The sequence below is a fragment of the Trachinotus anak genome, unplaced genomic scaffold, assembly GCF_046630095.1.
Source record: "Trachinotus anak isolate AG129_WGS33_773 ecotype Australia unplaced genomic scaffold, CSIRO_AGI_Tana_v1 ptg000012l, whole genome shotgun sequence".
Classification (NCBI taxonomy): domain Eukaryota; kingdom Metazoa; phylum Chordata; class Actinopteri; order Carangiformes; family Carangidae; genus Trachinotus; species Trachinotus anak.
Window position 1 is genome coordinate 1,787,205 of NW_027273863.1, and position 21,536 is coordinate 1,808,740.

A 21,536-nucleotide genomic window follows, 5' to 3' on the forward strand; every position below is an offset into this window, starting at 1 on the left:
GTTGGAGCTGGTTGATATATATATATATATATATATATATATATATATATATATATATATATATATATATATATATATATATATATATGCACTTTTGATAATGCACTTGGCCATTTGACAGTTTCGACAATATTTTAATTACTTGTTCAGCCTTACTTACTGGCATAATTAGGATTTAACCCAGTAAATAGCAGATTAAAGAATACACCAAAATAACACTGCGCTGATACCCAGCCGTGGTCCACACTATGATCAACCTGCGATGAGGGATCTCGAGTATACATCCCTTCATTTCAAGAGGTCACAAGCCAAAAAGGTTGGAAGCCACTGCTTTACGTAATCATACATAGTGTGAGTGGCATGCAGTATGGCATGGGGATGTTTATATTTTCCCACACAGACCTGGAGGTATTTATTACAGTTTTATTTTGAGGAATGTGCCATTGTGACTTCTCCTGCCAGCACAGAAGAATGGAGGTGAATGGGATTTTTTTGGACTTTCAAAAAATGTATTTTTTTTCCCAAAATATTTCTGTGGATTAATCACAGATCCCACCATTAGTAATTATGTTAACTTCAGTGGAAAATAGTTAATTCATCAAAACAGTTCACAACGATGTCTGACTGAAAATAGTGTAAACTGAAGCCACTGTATATTTGCATGGATAAATAGGTGCAGAGTGAGACATCCTCAAGTTCACCTCTTCTCAATATTCGCCACCGCCTGGCACCTGCTGATTTACAGCAACATCAAGTCAGCGGACGTTAACCAGAGATGACCGGATGTTATTTTATATTTGTAATATAATTCTACCACCAAAATAAAAGCGAAACCCTGCTGGAAATAATAGCAACGAATTTGCTAATATCTGCACAAATGGTTAAGCTCGAGTGTAAAATTTGATTGAATGGGATACAAAAGTGCTGAGAAATATTGTAATAGGTTTATTTTGAAAGTCACAACAGGAAATGAGCTAGTGTATTGCTGCTATCTTAACGTCGTCACCTGCTGCAGCAGAGCAGCGCTGAGGGGACACGGAGCGGAGAGGAGTGTTACTGGGGCTCCCGGGGAGGCAGGAGTGAAGCCCCTCCTCTCAACCCCGTGTGTATCAGAGGATGAACTTTCCTGTCAGCGGACAGGACCAACAGATCTGGGGGAGCCCGTGTCAGCTCTGCGCTGACACATTTCCTTGAAGCCCAAAAACCGCATTTTAGGGGCGACAACCGACAAGTCACACTGACGGGCACCGACACTTCCAGCTCACCTCACCGGGTGATGGAGGTCCGCCGTTAAGGGTCTGGGGGGAACCGGACTCGGTCGGAATTACGCCAAAATTACGACGGGTATCAAGTACAGCTCCCTGTCTCCCGGCAACGGGAGGGACCACCAGCCGCTCGTGATGTCTCGTGCCAAGGAGCGGCTGAAAGGCGGGAAGGAGACCAAGGACAGCGTCACTCTGCTGCCGTGCTTTTATTTTGTAGAGGTGAATATCTATCTATCTATCTATCTGTCTATCTGTGTGTGTGTCTGTGTGTGTCTGTGTGTGTGTCTGTGTGTGTGTCTGTGTGTGTGTCTGTGTGTCTGTGTGCGTGTCTATCTATCTATCTGTCTATCTGTGTGTGTGTCTGTGTGTGTCTGTGTGTGTGTCTGTGTGTGTGTCTGTGTGTGTGTCTATCTGTCTATCTGTGTGTGTGTCTGTGTGTGTCTGTGTGTGTGTCTGTGTGTGTGTCTGTGTGTCTGTCTATCTATCTATCTGTCTATCTGTGTGTGTGTGTGTGTGTGTGTGTCTGTCTGTGTGTCTGTGTGTGTGTCTATCTGTGTGTGTCTGTGTGTGTCTGTGTGTGTGTCTGTGTGTGTGTCTATCTGTCTATCTGTGTGTGTGTGTGTGTGTGTGTGTGTGTCTGTCTGTGTGTCTGTGTGTGTGTCTGTCTGTGTGTCTGTGTGTGTGTCTGTGTGTGTGTCTATCTGTCTATCTGTCTGTGTGTCTGTGTGTCTGTCTGTGTGTCGCCTCACAGTATCGAGCTGTAGCACTACCTTGCAGAGGTGTGTGGTAATTGGAGCAGACTGGTTGACAGGCTGTTTGCTTTGGGCTGACTGATATATTGGTTGACTGACTGGTCAGCTGGTTATCCACTGACTGACTGACTGACTGACTGACCCACTGGCTGACTGGTGGCTCACTGACACGTCCTGATATCAGAGCCGTAGTGTCAGTGCTCTCATTAGGTCAGGTTGTGTCTGTTTTTGGTGCATCTGTTTTACAGTGGGGGCAGCACAGAGGGGCGGTCTGTGCTGACAGATGATGGTCAGGCCTTTGACAGCTCTTTCTCAGGAACATGTAGTTATAACAGTTTGTGGCCTGCAGCCCAGGGAGCCAAGCAACCACACTGAATACCAAAATCAGGTTAAGCTAATAATGTGAATAAATATTAAGTTATGATTCTGGATATTTACTGCTGAGATGCTACACAACCACGAGCCAGACAGGCTGTAATCCTGCCATCACAAGACATGTGCAGTTTGATAGCAGTGACACTGAGAATCTGTATTCTCCTCATCCCTGTTTACCCAGTTGTATTTGTAGCCAGTGACACTGCAGTCTCCACAGGATATTATGATTCCATGTGCATACAGCGATTTTGTGCAGCAGGATACAAAGATTTCTACAGCCTGACCAACAGAGACAGTCACCTCAAGCACCTTAATATCAATCATGTGTCATCAGTCAAAACACCTTGATGGGAAAAGACAGACTGATTTATAGACAACAGCTGGCCAGATGAGGAAATGTACTTCAACTTCATACCACAGTAACACAATTTAGAGACATTATCCATCCAGTCATCATATGAAGAACCAAACAGCCACAGTGTAGTCTGTCTCTGACAGATCACTGTGTTCCACTGATTCTCTCACAGTGGCTGCCCCTCGCTCCAGGGCTAAAGCTTCTAGTGATGCTGCATTTAGTTCATCCGCCCCCAGACTGTGGAACAACCTGTCTGTAGGCCTGAGGATGTGCTCCTCTTTCAACTATTAAACATTTTGCCATTATTAGTAATATTAATTGTATTAGTAGAAGTAGTGGCTCACAAGGGCAGTCTTTGTTTGGATATTAGCTACATTTCTGGTACTGTGAAAATGTCATATTACAATATGAACACAACGACAGTATATTATCTATTACTGCATTCTCAATGACAGGCCAGGATGAAAAAAAGATCATTTTTTAGCTCAGGTGAGACCATGTTAACCCTACACTTGACATTTAAACGATTGTTAACGTAATCTTTATGTTTTTTGTCATGGTGAATAAAGGCACACTGTTACTCAGTGGCAGCCATGCTCAGACAAACATGGACTGAGCAGCACCAAGGAAATAATGTTTTCCTGGAGTCTGACCTCTATATTCCTGTTTTCAAAGATTTAAGTGGTTTGAATAATCAAATCTGTATTGAGTCTTGCTTGCTACAGTTCAGGCTCTGCTTGCGTCATCAGAGCTGGAGCAGTTAATAGAGTCTTGCTATGACCAAAAGAGTCACAACTGAATGGTGTTCAGTCTCTCCTGTTGAGATCAGACACCTGGAAATTGATGCCAAAGCGCACTGAAGTCCTTGTGGTGGCATGTATATGCGTGAGTGTAGTTTAGTTTGTGATATAGTGAATTTACAGAAAATTAACCAGGTGATGAAGTCTACTAATTCATTGAGTTGAATACTCAGCAAACTGGGAATCAAAAAATCCAATATATCCAGTGTTGCCTTAAAACTCCCCTATGGCCTAACCAGAGATACATTACAGGGAAAGCTGTAGGAACATCTCTGAGGGCTGACACATTTATATTATCTCAGTGTATATAGTCATGTGGACCAACACCACCTCAATGCCTCATAAGACCCATGTCTTTCAAAATCCGAACCATTGTTTGTAATACATTTTTTTTGTTTTAAGTTGGTCTCCAAGCCCAAGACTTGAAAAAGATATGATGAAGACATTATACAGGCTGTGTAGTACTTACCTTGATGAGAAAATTGAGGTTGACATGTTAATTCTGTGAAGTGCCCCTTTAATGTCTGGAAGGATTTTGTCTACAAGTCTACAAGCCACTGTTGAGGTATTTTTCGGACAGTGAGCAGAGGGCGGCTGCTGCCTTCATCAACATGGTCCAGATCCTTGGTCGGTACTGATGTTCACCCCAGATTATCTGGTCATGTGATGGGTTTACAGATCCAGTCGTACATCTCTTGAACTACTCACAGACTCTTCAGCACTGGCCCCAAAAATCACAAAAACTTGAGGTTTTAAAGGCCTTGGTTTTAACAGTTGTACTGTTAGCTATTGATCTGAGCTGAAACCCAAGATAAAGTGTAATCCTCGGGCTCTCTGTTGGTGTTGTTTCACTGCCATATTATCTTGGGATAGTTTGGGCCATAAAGGATCCACCCGTTGAAGCCTTCATTACCCAGGAAAAGAAGGGCACATTTCTCGGTTGCATTTGAAGGAGCCTTCAAAATCTAGTTGCACCGCTGTGACGCAGTTGGTCTTCAAATGCAGGCTCTGAATTGGAACACAGGTAGTGTTAGTCCCAGAGCTGCTGACATTGTTGCCCAGCATCAGTAAACATTCTTGCCCTTCAGGCTAACATTAGCTAGCATATGACTGTTGACAGATATCGAAACTGACAGTAGAGTAGACAACCTGTGTTGACGGCATCTTTCCACACATCTCCTCAACCAGACCCCTTTATCCTTCTGCTTTTGTTTTTTCTCTCTGCAAAGTTTTATTAACATCACAGCAAGTTGTTGCATCTTAGTCTCCATTTTGTTTACACCTGCTTCCCCCATGAGATCACATGAATCGAGATCACGTGAGGTGAGATCACGTGAGGTGAGATCTGATTGCTCCCTCTGGCATGATAATCTTGGTAATATCCTGTAGCGTGTGATGTGTCGGTTTTTTCAAAAGCCTATTGACACAGTTTTTGCTGATTTTATTCTTTTCTTAAAATTTTGCTGCGTTAACTGTAAATATTGTGTATGATTAAGGATAGTTTCAGCTTGGCCTCTTTTTTTTTGGTGAAGGTTGAAAATATTCAGAATCTATCATAATTGCTCCTCGTTTCTCCTTTATCTTCCTGACAGAGCTGCTCTGTGTTGGCAACATTTTCTATCTCACAGTCACACCATCCTACCCACTAACTGGCTGCTAGGCAACATGGACCTCTGAATGGGGTGTATTTTTATAACTGTGTGTTCAGGGCTAGAGACATTAAGAGGAGAAAAACACCCCTACTGCAGCCTGGTTTCCTGTGTGTGCACAGTGGCCACTCAGGCTTTGGTTGATTTAAAATGATCATCACCGTGCATTCACTTCATCAGATATGCATGATATAGTACACTCCAGATGATTAAAAGAAAGATACAGTATGATGTTATTACATCAGGCATTGACTGGATTCAGTTCATTGATGATACAGCCTGAATGTCTGCGTTTACACCTGTGCACAGTCTGCTCTGTTGTAGCTGCAGCTACAGCAGTACTTCAGTACAGGTGGCTTATAAGTAGGGAAGACCCCATCCCGTTTTTTGCCACCAATATTGATCATCTATAAGTGTGATTGGCCGATACACATCCAATAACGATCATTTTTTGTTTTGTTATAGCAGCACACTTCAAACAAGATGCACACATTTTAAATTGCACAACTGCCATCTAAAGCCTGGCCTTTCTTGCGCTCCTTCATGCAAAGTCAATTACATCATCATATGAAATCTGCCCAGCAATTGCATGGTTAATATTGATACTGTATGGAGATAGAAGTGTGCTATTTGATAAATTTCCTGCTCCCCTGCTCCAGTGGGCCTGTGGTGAAACTATCCCCCTGCCTCCCTCTACATCTCCCACCACCTCTGAGAGTGAGAGAGGAGACCTTCTCAGCAGCAGAAGCCTGCACAACGTAGAAAGAGCGCCCACTCCAACCTAACGTCATTGATGTGATGTACAAATGAGTGATAGAAAACACATCATGCAAATGGAACTTTTTTTTTCCTCTGTGCCCCTCCACCCCCCCGACAAGAAGCAGCCCTGGGCGGCTGCCCAGTATATGTTGCCCATCTCTAAATCTGCTATTGAGACGCGATGTGTTATGTCAGTCTCACAAACTTTGTAAAAGTTTTACATGGTCTGACATGTTGTTTTGTTTTGGTGGCCTGTTGTGCGGGAGGCTGGACTACACTAAACACTACACACAGTGTTGCTCTCAGCTGCAGACACCAGAGTATTAACCACAGCTGATTGGTTTTCAGGTGATCAGTGACTATAAGCATTGATACCGATTTACAGATCACATATTTTTATGAAAATCGGCCAGTCAATCGGGGCATCCCTACCTATAAATGTTTCCACACAGTTCTAACAAAACATCTAGCTAGTGGTGGGAGTACACCATCATTACTGTGAGAGTGGCATTGCTGATGTGGCAGAATCTTCTGCTGACAGTGGACAGTGGCAGCTGTATCAAACCGGAAAACAAACCTCTATCACTTCATTTTAAAAGCCCTAGATAAACACAACAGATCTTAGGTGGGAGAGAAAACACAATGAAGATAGAACAGCATTCTGAAAATAATTAGCTTTTAACTTAACTTAATTTTCTGCAAATAAGACCCATCTTGGGAGTGATTTTTGGCAACTTTATCTAGGTTGAACTCACTAATTTTCACCAACTTTCCTGCTGTGATGTCTTTCAGAGAACAGACACTGTAAACAGACCTGTCACCTGCCCAGCACTGCTGCTACACTGCGCTTAGGGATGAAAGAGTGAGCTGCACCCCCGATATAAGTTTTAAAAACACACAATCACCCATCGAAGTGTCTCACACAGAGGTTGCGACACTTTTACAGAGGCACCAATCCGGGGATGAGATGTGACAGATCTGTTTTCCCAGTTTGCAGGGCGGCTAGCAGCTCCCTCTTTCTCCACTGCGTCTGTTTGTGTCCTCTGCTCCTTGTAGTTATGTGTGTCCTCGGTCTGAACAGAAAGACAAACAGAAAGGGGTCAGTCAGTAACCTTGACTACTCACATGTCCCTACATACTTGCTGATAACTTATTTGTAGAGTTGGGTCTCTGACAGTGTTGAGCTCAGGACATAGATAGACGCCAACAGCAATCCTCCCTCCTGATCATGCCGAGATTCATAGTGTGCACGGAGAGGAGGGGTTAATGAAGTATATAATGAAGTCATGTTGCCCTTATAAAATTAAAGTTGGGGGGGGGTCTTGTTGTAATATAAAAGATATTGTTTGTTTAAAATTAGGTCAAACCCTAAATGATAAAGATCTATACATTTTTTCCAGGGCTCAACAATTACTTGTGTTACATTGTGGCCAAGTGCAATATCCAAATCGCAAGAGCTGCATTTTTTTGATAAAGGTAAAATGTGTTGTTATATACTATAAATGAAGCTTTGTACAGCTACAGAGACGCCGCAGCCTACAAATCATATTCTCCAGATGGAAAGGAACAATATTGTTTGGTACAGGACCCAAGAAAACCATATCACCATGATTTTTGTATTTTTTTCAGTGAAATGAAAATGTAAAAACGTAAAATGAAAATGAAATGTAAAATTACCAGGGCTGTCAATCGATTAAAATATTTAATCACGATTAATTGCATGAGTGATCATAGTTAATCATGATTAATCGCATATTTTTAATCTGTTCTAAATGTATCTTAAACTGATTGTAATACTCTTTTCAACATGAGAATAGACAAATGCTTGCTTTATGCAAAAAAAAGTCATGTTTATTTATTGCTACAATGAGAAATACTCTCAGTTCAAGTAACTAACATGTGCAAACTGCATTGTAAAACAAGATGCTGAAATAAATATGGTTTGCTTCATGCGAGGAGGGGGCGCCGGGCTCTGTGCATCCGCTGTGTGCTTGGCCGACAGGTGGTATTCGAGACTAGACGTACTCCGGTGGTACGTAAATTCACCGCGACAATAAATACAAATGACTTTTGTCCTGTCAAGAGAGCCATCTGGCAAGACTTTGAAGCTGAACTTGCCATTCAAAACATCTTTTTCATCCATTACTGCTCACAACGGCATCGACCTCAGTCATTGCTTCCTGATTTCCCGAGCTATGGAGTGGCCCGAGGTTCAAAATTAATCCCGTTAAAGGCATGTTGCGTTAACACGTTAATAACGCGCTAACTTTGACAGCCTTAAAAATTACTGAAATCGTCATTCGTATCTGCTAAAATAATCATAATGTGATTGTCTTTACATGTCGTTCGGTGCGACTTCCATGCTGTTTGATCCTCCTTATTTTGAAGAACCTGTCCTTTTATAGTGGGACTAACGACCTACTATCAAACACACTCTGACTAGTCACACAACAACACTGCTTTCCATACGCCAATCAGAGTAAATCAAATTATAACATAGTGTAAAGAAACCTACTGTATTAAACATTAAATGGACTTTACCCTGCCGGCTCCTTAGTACAGTCAGTGTAATGTCTGATTGAGCCCATGTGTGAACAGAGCAGGTCGTTATACGAAGAATTCACAGTGAGAGTGGGCGCCTCCTGCCCATTGATCCTGGTACCAGCCCTCATCTGAACCTCACAGAGTATTTGCAGTAGGTGAGACACGGACAATCTCCTGTTGTGTGCTACACTGTCCCGAGAATCAGGTGTGGACAGAGTTCGTATGAGAAAAAACAGCCTGTGTTACATACTGAAAAGCACAGCTGAGCTGTGAGTGGCCCCACAGTAAGTACAGCTACAAATCGCAAACAACAACTTATTTGACATTGACAGTGATGAGTCAGTATGTTCACTTCAGCTTGAGGATTCAGTATTAAACTTTCAATTGTTCATGCATTGAACATGTCTTTTTCTTGAAAGAGCAGCCTAATGATGTTGACTCAGGCTGACACATAAAGGCTTCATTTGCGTGGATACAATACTATGACCTTCTTGTTCATGAAGCAGAAAAAAAAATGGTTCAGTAAAACTTCTCTCCTATTGGTGAGCCTATGTAAACATGGTTATTCATGGTCAATGAGGAAGCAAAAGTACCTTGAATTAGGGATGCCCTAGTGCCTAGTGATTTATAACAATACTTATACTTATCCATTATGATTATTTTACTTTTAATATTCTAAAATCCAAGAGGTATAACTCAAAATGTACATCTTCAAGAAATATTATAAGAAAACAGTAATGCTTGCCTCATACCGCTGTGAACATTTTAGCATACTGACTTTAGCATTTAGGTCAAACTACAAAAGTACAACCTTCTGGAGCAGCCAGCGTTGCACACAGCGTTGGACACTTAATCCTGTTATAACATTACAATACATCTTTACTTTTGCTGGACTCTTACCCACACTGACTTTAAGATAACTAGTGCTGTCATCTGAGGGTCAGAGGGCAAGAACTGGTAAATGTGGATTACTAGGGATCGAGCGAAACTTGTAGCAAGTTAACAGCCCTGGTGGAGAGCCCTGTTTGCAGGCTGTGGAAACAGAGAGTCAGTAATAAGTCTTTACATAACTCTTTCAGTCAGAAATGTGGGCGCCTCAGACAAATAGACAGATCATGCAGTTGATAATTTGAACAGAGAAGCGAGGCTCGATGCAGTCTCTAACTCCAGAAACAGCCATGTTTAGGAAATATCCATCATTTCGCAATTTGTAATCGTGCTAGTACATCGCAATAAAGTGAACATAACACCCTACTGAGGATTGTTATGATGTATCTGTGCAGGGGTCTAGGGAAGAGTTTGGTAGTAATCAAGTAATAATTCTGCCTTTACTCCTGCCAGTTAGGGCTGCAACCAACAGTTATTTTCTTTATCGATTCATGTTGTGAGATATTTTTTATTTTTAATTGTTTAATCTATCAGAAAATAGTTTTGCCTCAGATGACATCTTGATTTTCTGTTGATCAATTAATAATCTTATATATTTTCAGCTCTACTTGCAGTTCACATAACTAATACTTTTCAAGGGTGAGGGGGACAATTACTTTGCTGCTTTTCAAGCAGCAAATTAAGATGAACTGCGTTATGGCCTCAAGGTTGTCACACAAGGTGATGAAGTAGTAATTCACTTTTGTATGAACAAACCACTTCAGGATAAAGGTAGGACACTGTGACATGGCAGCAGTTTTTTGTGAGATACTGTGATAGTGGGTTTGTGGGGTTTGAAGGTCCTTCTGGTGCGGACAAGGTCCTTCTGGTGCGCTAAGTGAGTGAAAGTGTAAGCATCACACTATACTGACTGGGGCGGTCAGAGTATTCAGCATAGTGTAAGCATTACACTACTGGGGCGGTCTGAATATCTCTGAATATTTCTGTGGCAGTCTAAATCTGAATCCTTCTGAATTCTGGAATCATTCAGAATTCAACTCTGTCCGTTGTAAACAACTGAGGCCAAGCGAACAATAAGAGCTGCGAGTTTCGGTCATCTACGGGTGATCAGAACACTCAGGTATGAGCAATTGAAAAACCATTCACAGCAACGACAGAGGGCGGTCTACGCTGGTCGCAATCAGCCTATACGCGGGAACAGCCACGTTCAATTCCATGAAACTGTATAAACAGGGCTGGTCCCTGAAGCGTCAGCGTAAGCGTCAACCGTAGCGTTCAGCCGTCCATGGTGAAGACGGACGAGGCTAAGACAAGCAAGCTTACCTGTGCAAGACCGAACCGGTCCTATTCCCTCCACAGTCTTAATAGTACAGTATGTGCCACTCCATACCTATCGTGGTCTCCGATCCGCACAGAAAACACTCTGTCAAAAGACGCAGAAATCCAGGTAACCTCCGGCCTCTAAAACAGTCCTCACACACTGTTGCCTCATTTTCCATGGGCTTATGGAACTGCCAATCTGCAGTTAACAAAACCGATTTTATTACGGCTTATGCCAATCACCTTTCTCTTACGCTCCTTGCTCTCACTGAGACATGGATCAAACCAGAGAACACAGCCACCCCAGCTGCTCTCTCCACTAATTACACCCTCTCCCACACCCCCCGCCCTTCTGGTCGAGGAGGAGGGACTGGTCTGCTAATTTCCAACAAATGGCAATTCACTCCGCTGTCGCACTCTACTAATTAAGACACTTTCGAATACCATGCCATTGCAGTAACGGCCCCTGTTAAGGCCTACTTTGTTGTCATTTACCGTCCACCAGGCCAACTGGGTGGCTTTATAGACGAGCTAGATACCCTGTTGTCATCCATTCCTGACCATGACTGTCCGTTGCTTGTCCTAGGTGACATGAACATCCACTTAGACAGTCCAGACTCTGATTACTTTATGTCATTAATACATTCATTTGACCTCCAGCTGGTCCAGAGCCCTCCTACTCACAAAGCTGGCAAAAACCTTGACCTGATTCTCACCCGAAACTGTGCCGCAGATGCACTGGTGGTAACGCCTCTCCACCTATCAGATCACTTTTTTATCCAGTTTAATGTCACTCTATCAGAGCAACCCTCTGCTCCTCCATCTATGGTTAACCTCCATAACCTATCACCAACCCACTTCTCCTCTACTGTTGCCTCTGCTTTACCTCCACTCAGCACATTCTCCTCTCTGAAGGTTAATGATGCCACTGATTCACTCATCTCTACTCTGAACTCATGCCTGAACAGACTGTGTCCTTTATCTACGAGGCCTGCTCGATCCAACCAATCCCAACCATGGTTGAATGACACCCTCCGTTCACAGCGCACCAAACTCAGAGCTGCTGAAAGAAAATGGCTCAAATCCAAACTAGCCGATGATCTCAAAAGCTACCACACACTCTTATCCTCCTTCTCAACCAGCGTTTCTGCTCCAAAGACTGCTTTTTACAATGACAAAGTCAACAGTGTCGCTGACACCTGGAAACTTTTCTCCACCTTCAAATCACTACTCAACCCTCCGCCTCCTCCTCCTCCTACCTGCCTTACTGCCAATACATTTGCATCATTCTTTACAGGCAAAATGGCAGCAATCAGCAGCCAATTCTCAGTCCAGCCTGCTCTCCACCCAACTCCTAGCACTGTAACATGTAGCAGTCCTACTACATGTCTCTCTGTACCTCAGCTGGGTGGCACTGAATCAGCTACTGCACTTTCGCAACCGAGCACAGTTGCTAGCACCTCTTTTTCTGGCTTTACACCCCTCTCTGAGAGTATGGTATCCAAACTGTTGACATGTAGCCGTCCTACTACATGCTCGTTGGACCCTATACCAACAAACCTCCTCCAAACCATTAGCCCAACCATCACGCCAGCTATCACACATGTGATAAATGAATCACTGACCTCCGGCACTTTTCCCACTGCATTCAAAGCAGCTCGGGTAACACCTCTACTCAAGAAACCCTCTCTCAGCCCTGCTGAGGTCGAGAATTATCGCCCTGTCTCGCTTCTTCCATTCCTATCAAAAACTATTGAACGGGCAGCGGCTAAACAACTCTCAGAATTCCTCCTACAGAACAATCTTCTTGATCCAAATCAATCTGGTTTCAAGAGCGGTCATTCAACTGAAACTGCCCTGTTGTCTGTGACGGAAGCCTTAAAAGAAGCAAGAGGACCTCTGTCCTCATTCTACTTGACTTATCAGCTGCCTTTGACACAGTTAACCATTGCATCCTCCTCTTTACTCTCTCTAACATGGGCATCTCTGGCTTGGCTCTTTCCTGGTTTGAATCCTACCTGACAGGGCGCTCATTCAGCGTATCCTGGCTTGGACAGTCGTCCACCTCGCATCACCTCACCACAGGGGTCCCCCAGGGCTCAGTGCTGGGGCCCCTACTATTTGCTATCTACACCACCTCCCTGGGTCCGATCATTCGCTCACATGGCTTTTCCTATCACTGCTACGCAGATGACACTCAGCTGTATCTGTCATTTCCTCCTGATGACCCCTCGATCTCTGCACAGGTCTCTGAGTGCCTCTCAGACATCGCCACATGGATGAAGGCACATCACCTCCAGCTGAATCTTTCAAAAACTGAACTGCTGGTTCTCCCAGCTAAACCTACAATACACCATGACATCAACATCAAAACTGATTCCCTATGGCTCGCCCCCACCAAGGTGGTGAGAAACTTAGGGGTTATGATTGATGACCAACTAACCTTTTCCAATCATGTCGCCTCAGTTGCCCGGTCATGCCGCTATGCACTTTACAACATCAGAAAAATCAGACCTTACCTAACTCAACATACTACTCAACTCCTGACACAAGCTGTGGTCATCTCAAAACTAGACTACTGTAATGCCCTCCTGACGGGCCTCCCAGCCCGCACAGTGCAACCACTTCAGATGATCCAGAACGCGGCGGCGCGCCTGGTCTACAACCAACCCAAAAGGTCACATGTCACCCCGCTGCTCATCGAGCTCCACTGGCTACCTGTTGCAGCCCGCATTAAGTTCAAATCTCTAATGCTTGCCTACAAAGTTGTCTCTGGTACTGCACCTACCTACCTGAACGCCCTGGTACAGGAATATGCTTCCTCGCGACCGCTGCGCTCCTCTAACGAACGATTCGTTCAAGGCAATCCAAACTCTTCTCTCACGTTGTCCCCCGTTGGTGGAACGCACTACCACTTCCTACCAGAGCAGGGGCGTCACTCTCTAACTTTAAAAGACTCCTGAAGTACCAGCTCTTCAGAGAGCACCTTCTCTCCTAGCACTACATAGCAAATCTACACTTAAAGAATCGTCACTAGCACTTATTGCTGCGCTAACACTTCTTATCGCACTTGACCTTGATTGTTCCCCTTTCTGTAAGTCGCTTTGGATAAAAGCGTCTGCTAAATGACTAAATGTAAATGTAAATGTAAACATGAACATGTGAATATAAACTTTAAAAAAAACCAAACAAACCCCCCAAGACAGGAGTAGTAGAGCTGTGTAGTAAACAAATTATCTTTAGTAAAGACATATCACTGTATCCACTGTTCTGAATTTTCAAATCTCAGGTTATGTTCAATGATTGTAAGTAGCAAAAATTATAAATAAATTAAAGCTACAATTGTCCCTGTTGACTACAATCGTCCCTGTTGACTTGGTGACACCTTTGTGTATCTTTTTGTTTTTGTTCTTCTGTTCACAGTGCAGCCAAACAAACTGGGCTGAGAGGATTCATAAGGCTGATCTGTTATCATGCTGCGTGCACGGAACCACCAGTTTTCCGCTCAGCTGGGTGTTACAGCAAAAGGTTTTGTTTACCTCTGCAGCATGAAGACCATGTCTTCTTCTGCAGATGCACTGACGCTGATCTTGGTGGGAGATACAGTATAATGCATTTCCTGTGGCTACTTCACAATAAAAGCTGCACCATGGATCGTCGCTTAAAGATAAGAGATGAGACTGCACCTGACCACACCTCATCTTCAGACCATGCGCTCAGATGGGCACAAGTGTATTTCCTGGATGGGAACATGACAACTGCGTCGGGCTGAATCTATCAAAGACACTTGTGTTGCACTTTGTGTCTTTATGAAATGAAAGTCTTATGAATTGTAATTTTAAAGCCTCTGTGTGCAAAACATCTGGCATCAGAGTAATTTAAAAGCTGATACAATAAACTCTCTACACACATTGGTTTTATTATTGTAGAATTGAGGTAATATTGTGAACAGTTCAGGCTGGTGTTGGCTTTCACCTCAGACATTTGAGAATAGGTAGAACATATCCTTGTGTCTGTGCTTTAATAGCAGCAGAGCAAACAGTGGGTAAAACAGCTGCATGTCTGTCTGCCACTGCTATTAATTATGAAATACCTTTTCTAGGAGCATAGTTTTATCTTCTGATCTCTCGTCGCGTGGAAATGATGTCGACTGATCAAGATTTCTTTGAAAAAGACTGGGGACAGTTTCCCAGTCTGGCCCACATTTGTTTTGGTTTGTTTTCGACCATTTTTGCATTTAATATGATTGTGAAAGTGAGAGAGAGAGAGAGACAGGAAACGTCAGGTAGAGAGAGGTAATGACATGCAGCAGAGGACCTGGGTTTGATTCAAACCAGAGCCACTGCATTAAGGACTCAGCCTTAATGGTACATGCTCTTCCAGGTCCTCTGTGTCAGGCTTGGGACACACTTGAATATCTACCGTAACGCAGATTAAAGTGCAGCAAGTAAAATGATTTGTGCTCATGGCAGATTGTTGTGAAGAGACTGTGTGACTGTAACTCTTTGGTCTTCTTTTTCCTTTCAGTTTACATTTCATAATCCTCTGTCTGTACTGCAGCAGTGTGTGTGTGTGTGTGTGTGTGTGTGTGTGTGTGTGCGTGTGTCTGCTTACCTGACAAATATAAGGTTAACAGAAGCAGTCAGAGGTGTGTTGTTGCTGTTAGCAGACTGACTTTCAGAGTGCTGACCAGTCTACAGTCTACTACAAAAAAATAAAAAATCATGTACTTGTTTCCTTGACTGCATGTGTGTTTGTGACTCGTCTTTTTGTGTGTATTTCACGCAGATATTTTCCTTCCACTAAAGAAATCAGACATCAGGTGTTGTTGAGTAGTAGTTTGAGTGTGACTACCTGGGGTTTAGAACGTGATAGTAGATAGAACGTGACAGTGGGAGCTCCAGGGACTACAACTGGGCCTGGCTAAGCCATTTTCTAACTGGGAGTTTACCTCTTTTCTCATCTGCTCTCCATGAGACATCAGTAGGCGTGCTGTTTAACAAGAGTGGTGACACCAACATAGAGGTCATGTTGCAGCACTCTAGTGTGCGACAGTACGTGACTGAACAGTGAGGGAAAAGAGAGGAGCAAATGGAGAATGTCAACCTACCACATTGTTGACCATTGCAGGGCACCGTCGAACCGCCAGTGAAATACAGTGATTCTTGGTACCAAATTAAATACCACAGCATAAAAACAGCTGACGTTAGCCTTTATAAACGTTGTGTGTGGAGCGTTGCTACAACAGATGTCAGCCGTCACAATTCCCGATAACAGTAACATGTCAGGATATGAAAATATCGACGACATGTTGTTCATATAAAACTCAATTTGATGTCTGTCTCTCAGAATAGTCTGAGCTGTTTCCTCCTTTCATCTGAAATGCTCTGTGATGTTTACATACGTTAAATGGCTTTTCATTGTCTATAACTTGCCCCTGATGATCCTTGTTGAATACAAAATATCTCTATACACCAGTCTTGACATGTTTTGTTTTTTTTTCCCACAAGTTGTGCCGTACCTGACACCATTCTATGTGTTGTTGTTAACCGTATCTGCCTTCTTCTTCGCTTTCACTTTGATGTCAGACTGGGACACTTGTGTTATTACACTGCCCTCAACAGTAGCTCTGACATCTACAGAAGCTTCGGTACCTATGGTGCTGCAGAAAAACAAGCACTGTCAGAGCTTTGGAAACAACTTGCTACCGGAGTCAGATCCCTGTCTGATAGTAATGATTCAAAACCACCACATTTACACGTTGAAGTCAGTATGGAAGTGCTGTAAGTTTGAGACCATTAGAATCTCCTGAATCCATGAAACTGTTGTCACTGTTGAAGTGAACCTGGAAAACCTCAAATGTCCCTCTTGATGGAAAATGTATGTTTTTATTTTAATAGAAGTTAAAGCACATCTTCTATTGTGCATCATAGTGGTGTTTTTGCATTGCCAGCAGCCTGGCTCCACGGGTGGAAGTGTTAGTCACTCCACCACTTTTGTCCAGACTGAAATATCAACAACTATTGGATTGGTTGCTGTGAAATTTTGTCCAGACATTTTTGGTCCCCACAGGGTGAACCTACTGACTTTGGTGATCCTCTGATTTCCTGTAGTGCTATTATGGGGTCAAAATTTTCACTTGCTCTCCCTAGAGGATGTTTAATGATCCAGTATTTTTTTTTTCTCACTGTCATAAGCTTCAAACTTGTGGTTTTGTATGAAAGAACTCAACAACTATTGAACGTATTTCCATTAAACTGATCCTCTGACTTTTCATCTAGCACTATTATCAGGTCACACTTTTATTTTGTGCAATTTATGATCAAATACCTGCTGAACTAATGATGTTCCCTTCAGCTTCAGCTGCACTTTGGGTCTAGTGCTAAATAACAGATGCAAGCTAATATGCTAAAGTAAGACAGTAAACATTACACCTGCTAAACATCAGGACTTTATCAGGACGTCAATGTGAGCATGTTAGCATGCTGACATTAGCATTTAGCTCAAAACACCGCTGTGTGTAGGTGCAGCCTCACAGAGCTGCTGCCATGTCTGACTCTTACTTGCATGTTTTGTGACATATTTGATTGATTGACAGGGTCTAAGCCTATCACAGTTCCCCTCTCAGCTCACTCTACACCCAACTGACAAAGTTGGTGGCAAACATGAACCGAACATTCAGACTTACTGCACTTACTGGAGTAATTGTTTTAGTTTTGTTCCTGTATTGACTGATTTTCATGTGTTCAGAAAGGTGTTTCTGGGCTGGCTGTACAGTCTGAATACTCTTTAAGTGCCATTCAAAATATGTCCATAGCCTGGATCATTAAATATCAGACAAACAAACAACCCAGCCCTGGTGTTTATTAATTGTCCTGGTCATACATGTGAAGTTTGAATAGTTTCACTAAGGTCATTTGTCTTGTTCTTTATTCTTCACCGCAGCTCCCTATCCTGGCCTCCTCTGTCGTCAGTCTTTACTTTCTGGAGCTGACAGATATTTTCCAACCGGTGCATTCTGGGTACAGTTGTAATGACCGCAGTCTGTCTCTGCCCTACATCCTGCCTAGACAGGAAGTCTGCCCACTACCTCTGCTCTTCAGTTTGGCCTTCGCCGCTCCCACCGTCACTGTAAGTAAACCTCCACCTCCTCAGTCTCCACACTGGACCTCACAGTAATGTCTGTCACTGGGACTGTGATTATACATCCATGGGGTGACCCAGCTGTCCACACTTACTGATTTTTATGTTAAAATGAAGATACAAACACAGATACTTCAGAAAGTATTCAGACCCGTTCACTTTCTGCACACCCTACAAAACAATGTTGGAACTGAAAAATGATTAAATTGCCATTTTTGCTTATAAATCTTAGGCCAATAACCGGTAAGGACACAGTGGAAACATGTTTTTAGAAATTTTTACAACTTGTTAAAAGTTGAAAACTGCAAATGTATTCAGAGCAGGTGTAAAAGGTTACGTCACACTTTCTCGTCGTCTGTAATGTTGACAGACAGGGTCTTAAAATTCTGTCATAATCTACGATTACCTGTCATTTTAATGTTAATTTTTATTGATAATGAGACGTATCCTATTTAATAGGATTTCATTTTCAAACAAAACTCAGATTAATGCATTTAGGAGGGCATGGAGAAAAAAACATGAACAGAGACACTGATCTTTCTGTCAACACCACACAGCAGGTGAATTAAATTTCTTTCTGCAGTGACAGCGGAGGGAATAAAACACAGCGGCCATTGTAGCTAATCTGGTCAATATAGAAATGCAGTTCAATGGATGGATTTAACCTTCTCCCAATGGGCTGTCCGCCACTGATTCAGACACTTTATTCATTACTTTGTAGAAGCCTGTTTGGCAGCAGTTACAGCTTCGAGTCTTCTTGAAGAAGTCACTGCTTATGCTCAGCCGCTTGGGTAGTCCTCTCAAACTCTTTCAGGACTCTTCAGGTCTTTCCACAGATCTTCTATGTGGGGTTTATCACTCAAGGACAGTCAGGGACTTGTCCTGAAGCTACGCCAACATTTTCTTCCTGTTTGCTGAAAGGTGAACTGTCGCCTCACTCTTAGGTCGTGTGAACTCTGGAGCAAGTTTTCCCCAAGGACCTCTCTGTTTTTGGCTGCTTTCATCCTTCCCTCTTCTGACCAGTCTCCCTGTCCCTGCTGCTGAGAATGACCCCCACATCATGATGCTCCCACCACCATGCTTCACCGTATAGATGGTGTTAGCCAGGTGATGAGCAGTACCGAGTGTTCGCCAGATATAGTGTTTGGAGTTCTGCCCTAAGGGTACAGTTTTTATCTTATCTTATGAGTAAACTTATTCATGCCTTTATATCCTTCAGGGTCAAGCTCTCCTCACTGGTTTTACCAAATCAGACTATGAGACAGCTACAGCTTGTTCAGATGCTGCTACCGGGGTTCTGAATAAAACTAAAAAAAGAGAGCACATTACTCCAGTTCTCAGGTCTTTGCACTGACTTCCAGTCAGATACAGAATTGAATTTAAAGTTTTATTTATTGTTTTACAAGTCACTGAATGGTCTGAGCCCTAAATATATCTCTGAAATGTTCAATGTATATGAGCCTGATAGGCTTTTAAAATCTGCAGGAGCTGCTCAGGTAGTGTTGCCTAGAGTTAAAACTTAACAGAGTGAAATAGCTTTCAGCCACTGTGGACATCAGATCTGCCCAAACTGTAACTGTTTTTAAAAAGAAGCTAAAAACTGTTCTGTTCTCCACTGCCTTTAATTAATCTTTAAATCTTCCACTTTAATTAGATATTATCTGTTCTATAATCTGTTTTATACTGTTTTCTTATTATGCTTTTAACCTCAACTTTTATGCTTCTTTTATTTTCTGTTCAGCACATTGAATGACCTGTGTGTATGATAATGTGCTATACAAATAGATTTGCCTTGCCTCATCAGAGCAGACAGTCTTTTTCCTCCTGCTCTGAGAGTCTTTAAATGCTGTCACTCAAACTCTAATCTATCTGTCTATCTATCTATCTATCTATCTATCTATCTATCTATCTATCTATCTATCTATCTATCTATCTATCTATCTATCTTTCTAAGGTCTGAAACCTTTCTGAAGCCACTGTGTGTGTAGTAAACGATGTTTCAATAGGAAAACCTTCCTCCAACAAACAGAAGTTGTTTCCAACACGCTACAAATTTAGAAATGTGCCCATAATGCTGTGGGAGTCTGACCATGCTGAGAGAAGCACAAGTGAAACCTGTTTCCAACATTTAGTTGGAACAAGAGCTGTTTTAACCACTTTGACTAGAAATCTTTTAAACTACTGTTTGCTGAGTGAACTTGCCTGCTGCAGCTCTCAGTCATGACCATCTTTTCCACTCTTAGTCTAAAGGTGTTTTTGTGGTTGGTAACACAAAGGCACATCTTATTGGTTCGGTTTAGAATTTTCCTGACTTCATAGAGGTGGTAGAAACTAGAATTCATTTCCTGCTAATTTTGTAAAGTGTTCTTGCAGATCTAGATTTTAGAGATGTAGCATCTGTCAATCTGGCAATCTCATGATTGCACTGTATCAGTCCAATGCAACACTGTATCAAGCTACAATGCTTGTACAACAGAAACTTCCACCCTTATCAGCATTTCTGGGAAGATTCTCAGTCTCTGTCATCAGTCATGGTGTCTCTTAAAGCTTCACAAAGGCAACTGGACTTATCTGAGGTTCTTGAAGATGTTTCACCTCTCGTCTGAAAAGCTTCTTCATTTCTAACTGACTGCTGGGGAGTTCCAGGCATTTAACTTCTTACCCGTGGACAACAACATTAAGTTCACTCAGGAGGATGTCTTCTTGTCTTCTTGGACTGTGCTGTGAACTTGAAGATGACAAAAGCCTCAGCATTGAAGTATACTGACACCTCCCTCCACACATAGAGATCAGTATTTACTCTTTGATTCTCACTGCTCACTGGAGCACAAGCTGGGGGGTATCACAGTCTTTAACAAACACCCTCCACCCTCAGGACAAAACACCCAGGTGTAAGCAGAGCAATGTAGTGCACACAGATTAGATGAATGAGAGAAGAAAGATTGAAAGACGAGTAAAAGAAGTCATCTATGTCAAACTGAGTGAAAACTTGTAATTTGAAAAAAGCCAAAAATATCAAGTTTTTAATGCTTTGTTTAGGTGGAAGAATTAATATATAAGAGGATAGATAAGTTGTGAAGCGTATGACATTTGTTGTTTGTGGTCCACAGATCTGGAGCAATGAGACTCTAACCTTAAAATAATACATGAAACAAACATATGTCATGTTTCCCTCATGTTTACCAGATTCCATAGTTTGAGGTGTGACTGGCACACCAAGTTTTGCTATTGCTACATAGCTAATGTTAGCATTAACAGCTGTTTACTTACTAGTTTAGAAGAAACATTGTGAGTTCAGTGTCAAACTTCATTCCTTTACTCACCAACAGCTGTCTCCACAGGTGGAAACCAATGTTATGAAGTGAACATGCTAGCTAGCTAGCCCCAGTGCATCTGAACTGTTTCATCATTTTCTGATACCGAGTCACTATAGCATCCAGTCTGCCCTGAAGATGTAGCTGCTCAGAGGACGTGTCATAACCTCTTATCCTGTAAACGCAATGATGGCTGAAGTTCTTGGTAAGACTGGGAAGTAAACAGCTGCTAATGCTAATGTTGGCTATTTAGCAACATCAAAACTTAAAAATAGCTTCTCTAAATGTCATCTAGTTGTGTCCTCTTCTTCTGCAGTGGTTTGATGGCACCCAACCACCAGCTGTTTATCACATTGTGTTTAACTCCTATTA

The 21,536-nt window shown here is 42.5% G+C and overlaps 1 protein-coding gene across 2 annotated transcripts in view; it reads left to right on the forward strand.

The window, feature by feature from the left end:
* Positions 1-899: 899 nt before the first annotated feature.
* The window catches only part of plppr4a (phospholipid phosphatase related 4a), a 55,078-nt gene continuing 34,441 nt past the window's right edge, over positions 900-21,536 (forward strand). The window contains exons 1-2 of one of the 2 annotated variants that reach the window (XM_071491424.1): positions 900-1,484; positions 17,653-17,838. In XM_071491424.1, the coding sequence (XP_071347525.1) occupies positions 1,401-1,484; positions 17,653-17,838 (270 nt within the window). In that variant the 5' untranslated portion in view covers positions 900-1,400. The other variant, XM_071491425.1, reaches the window with a different exon arrangement.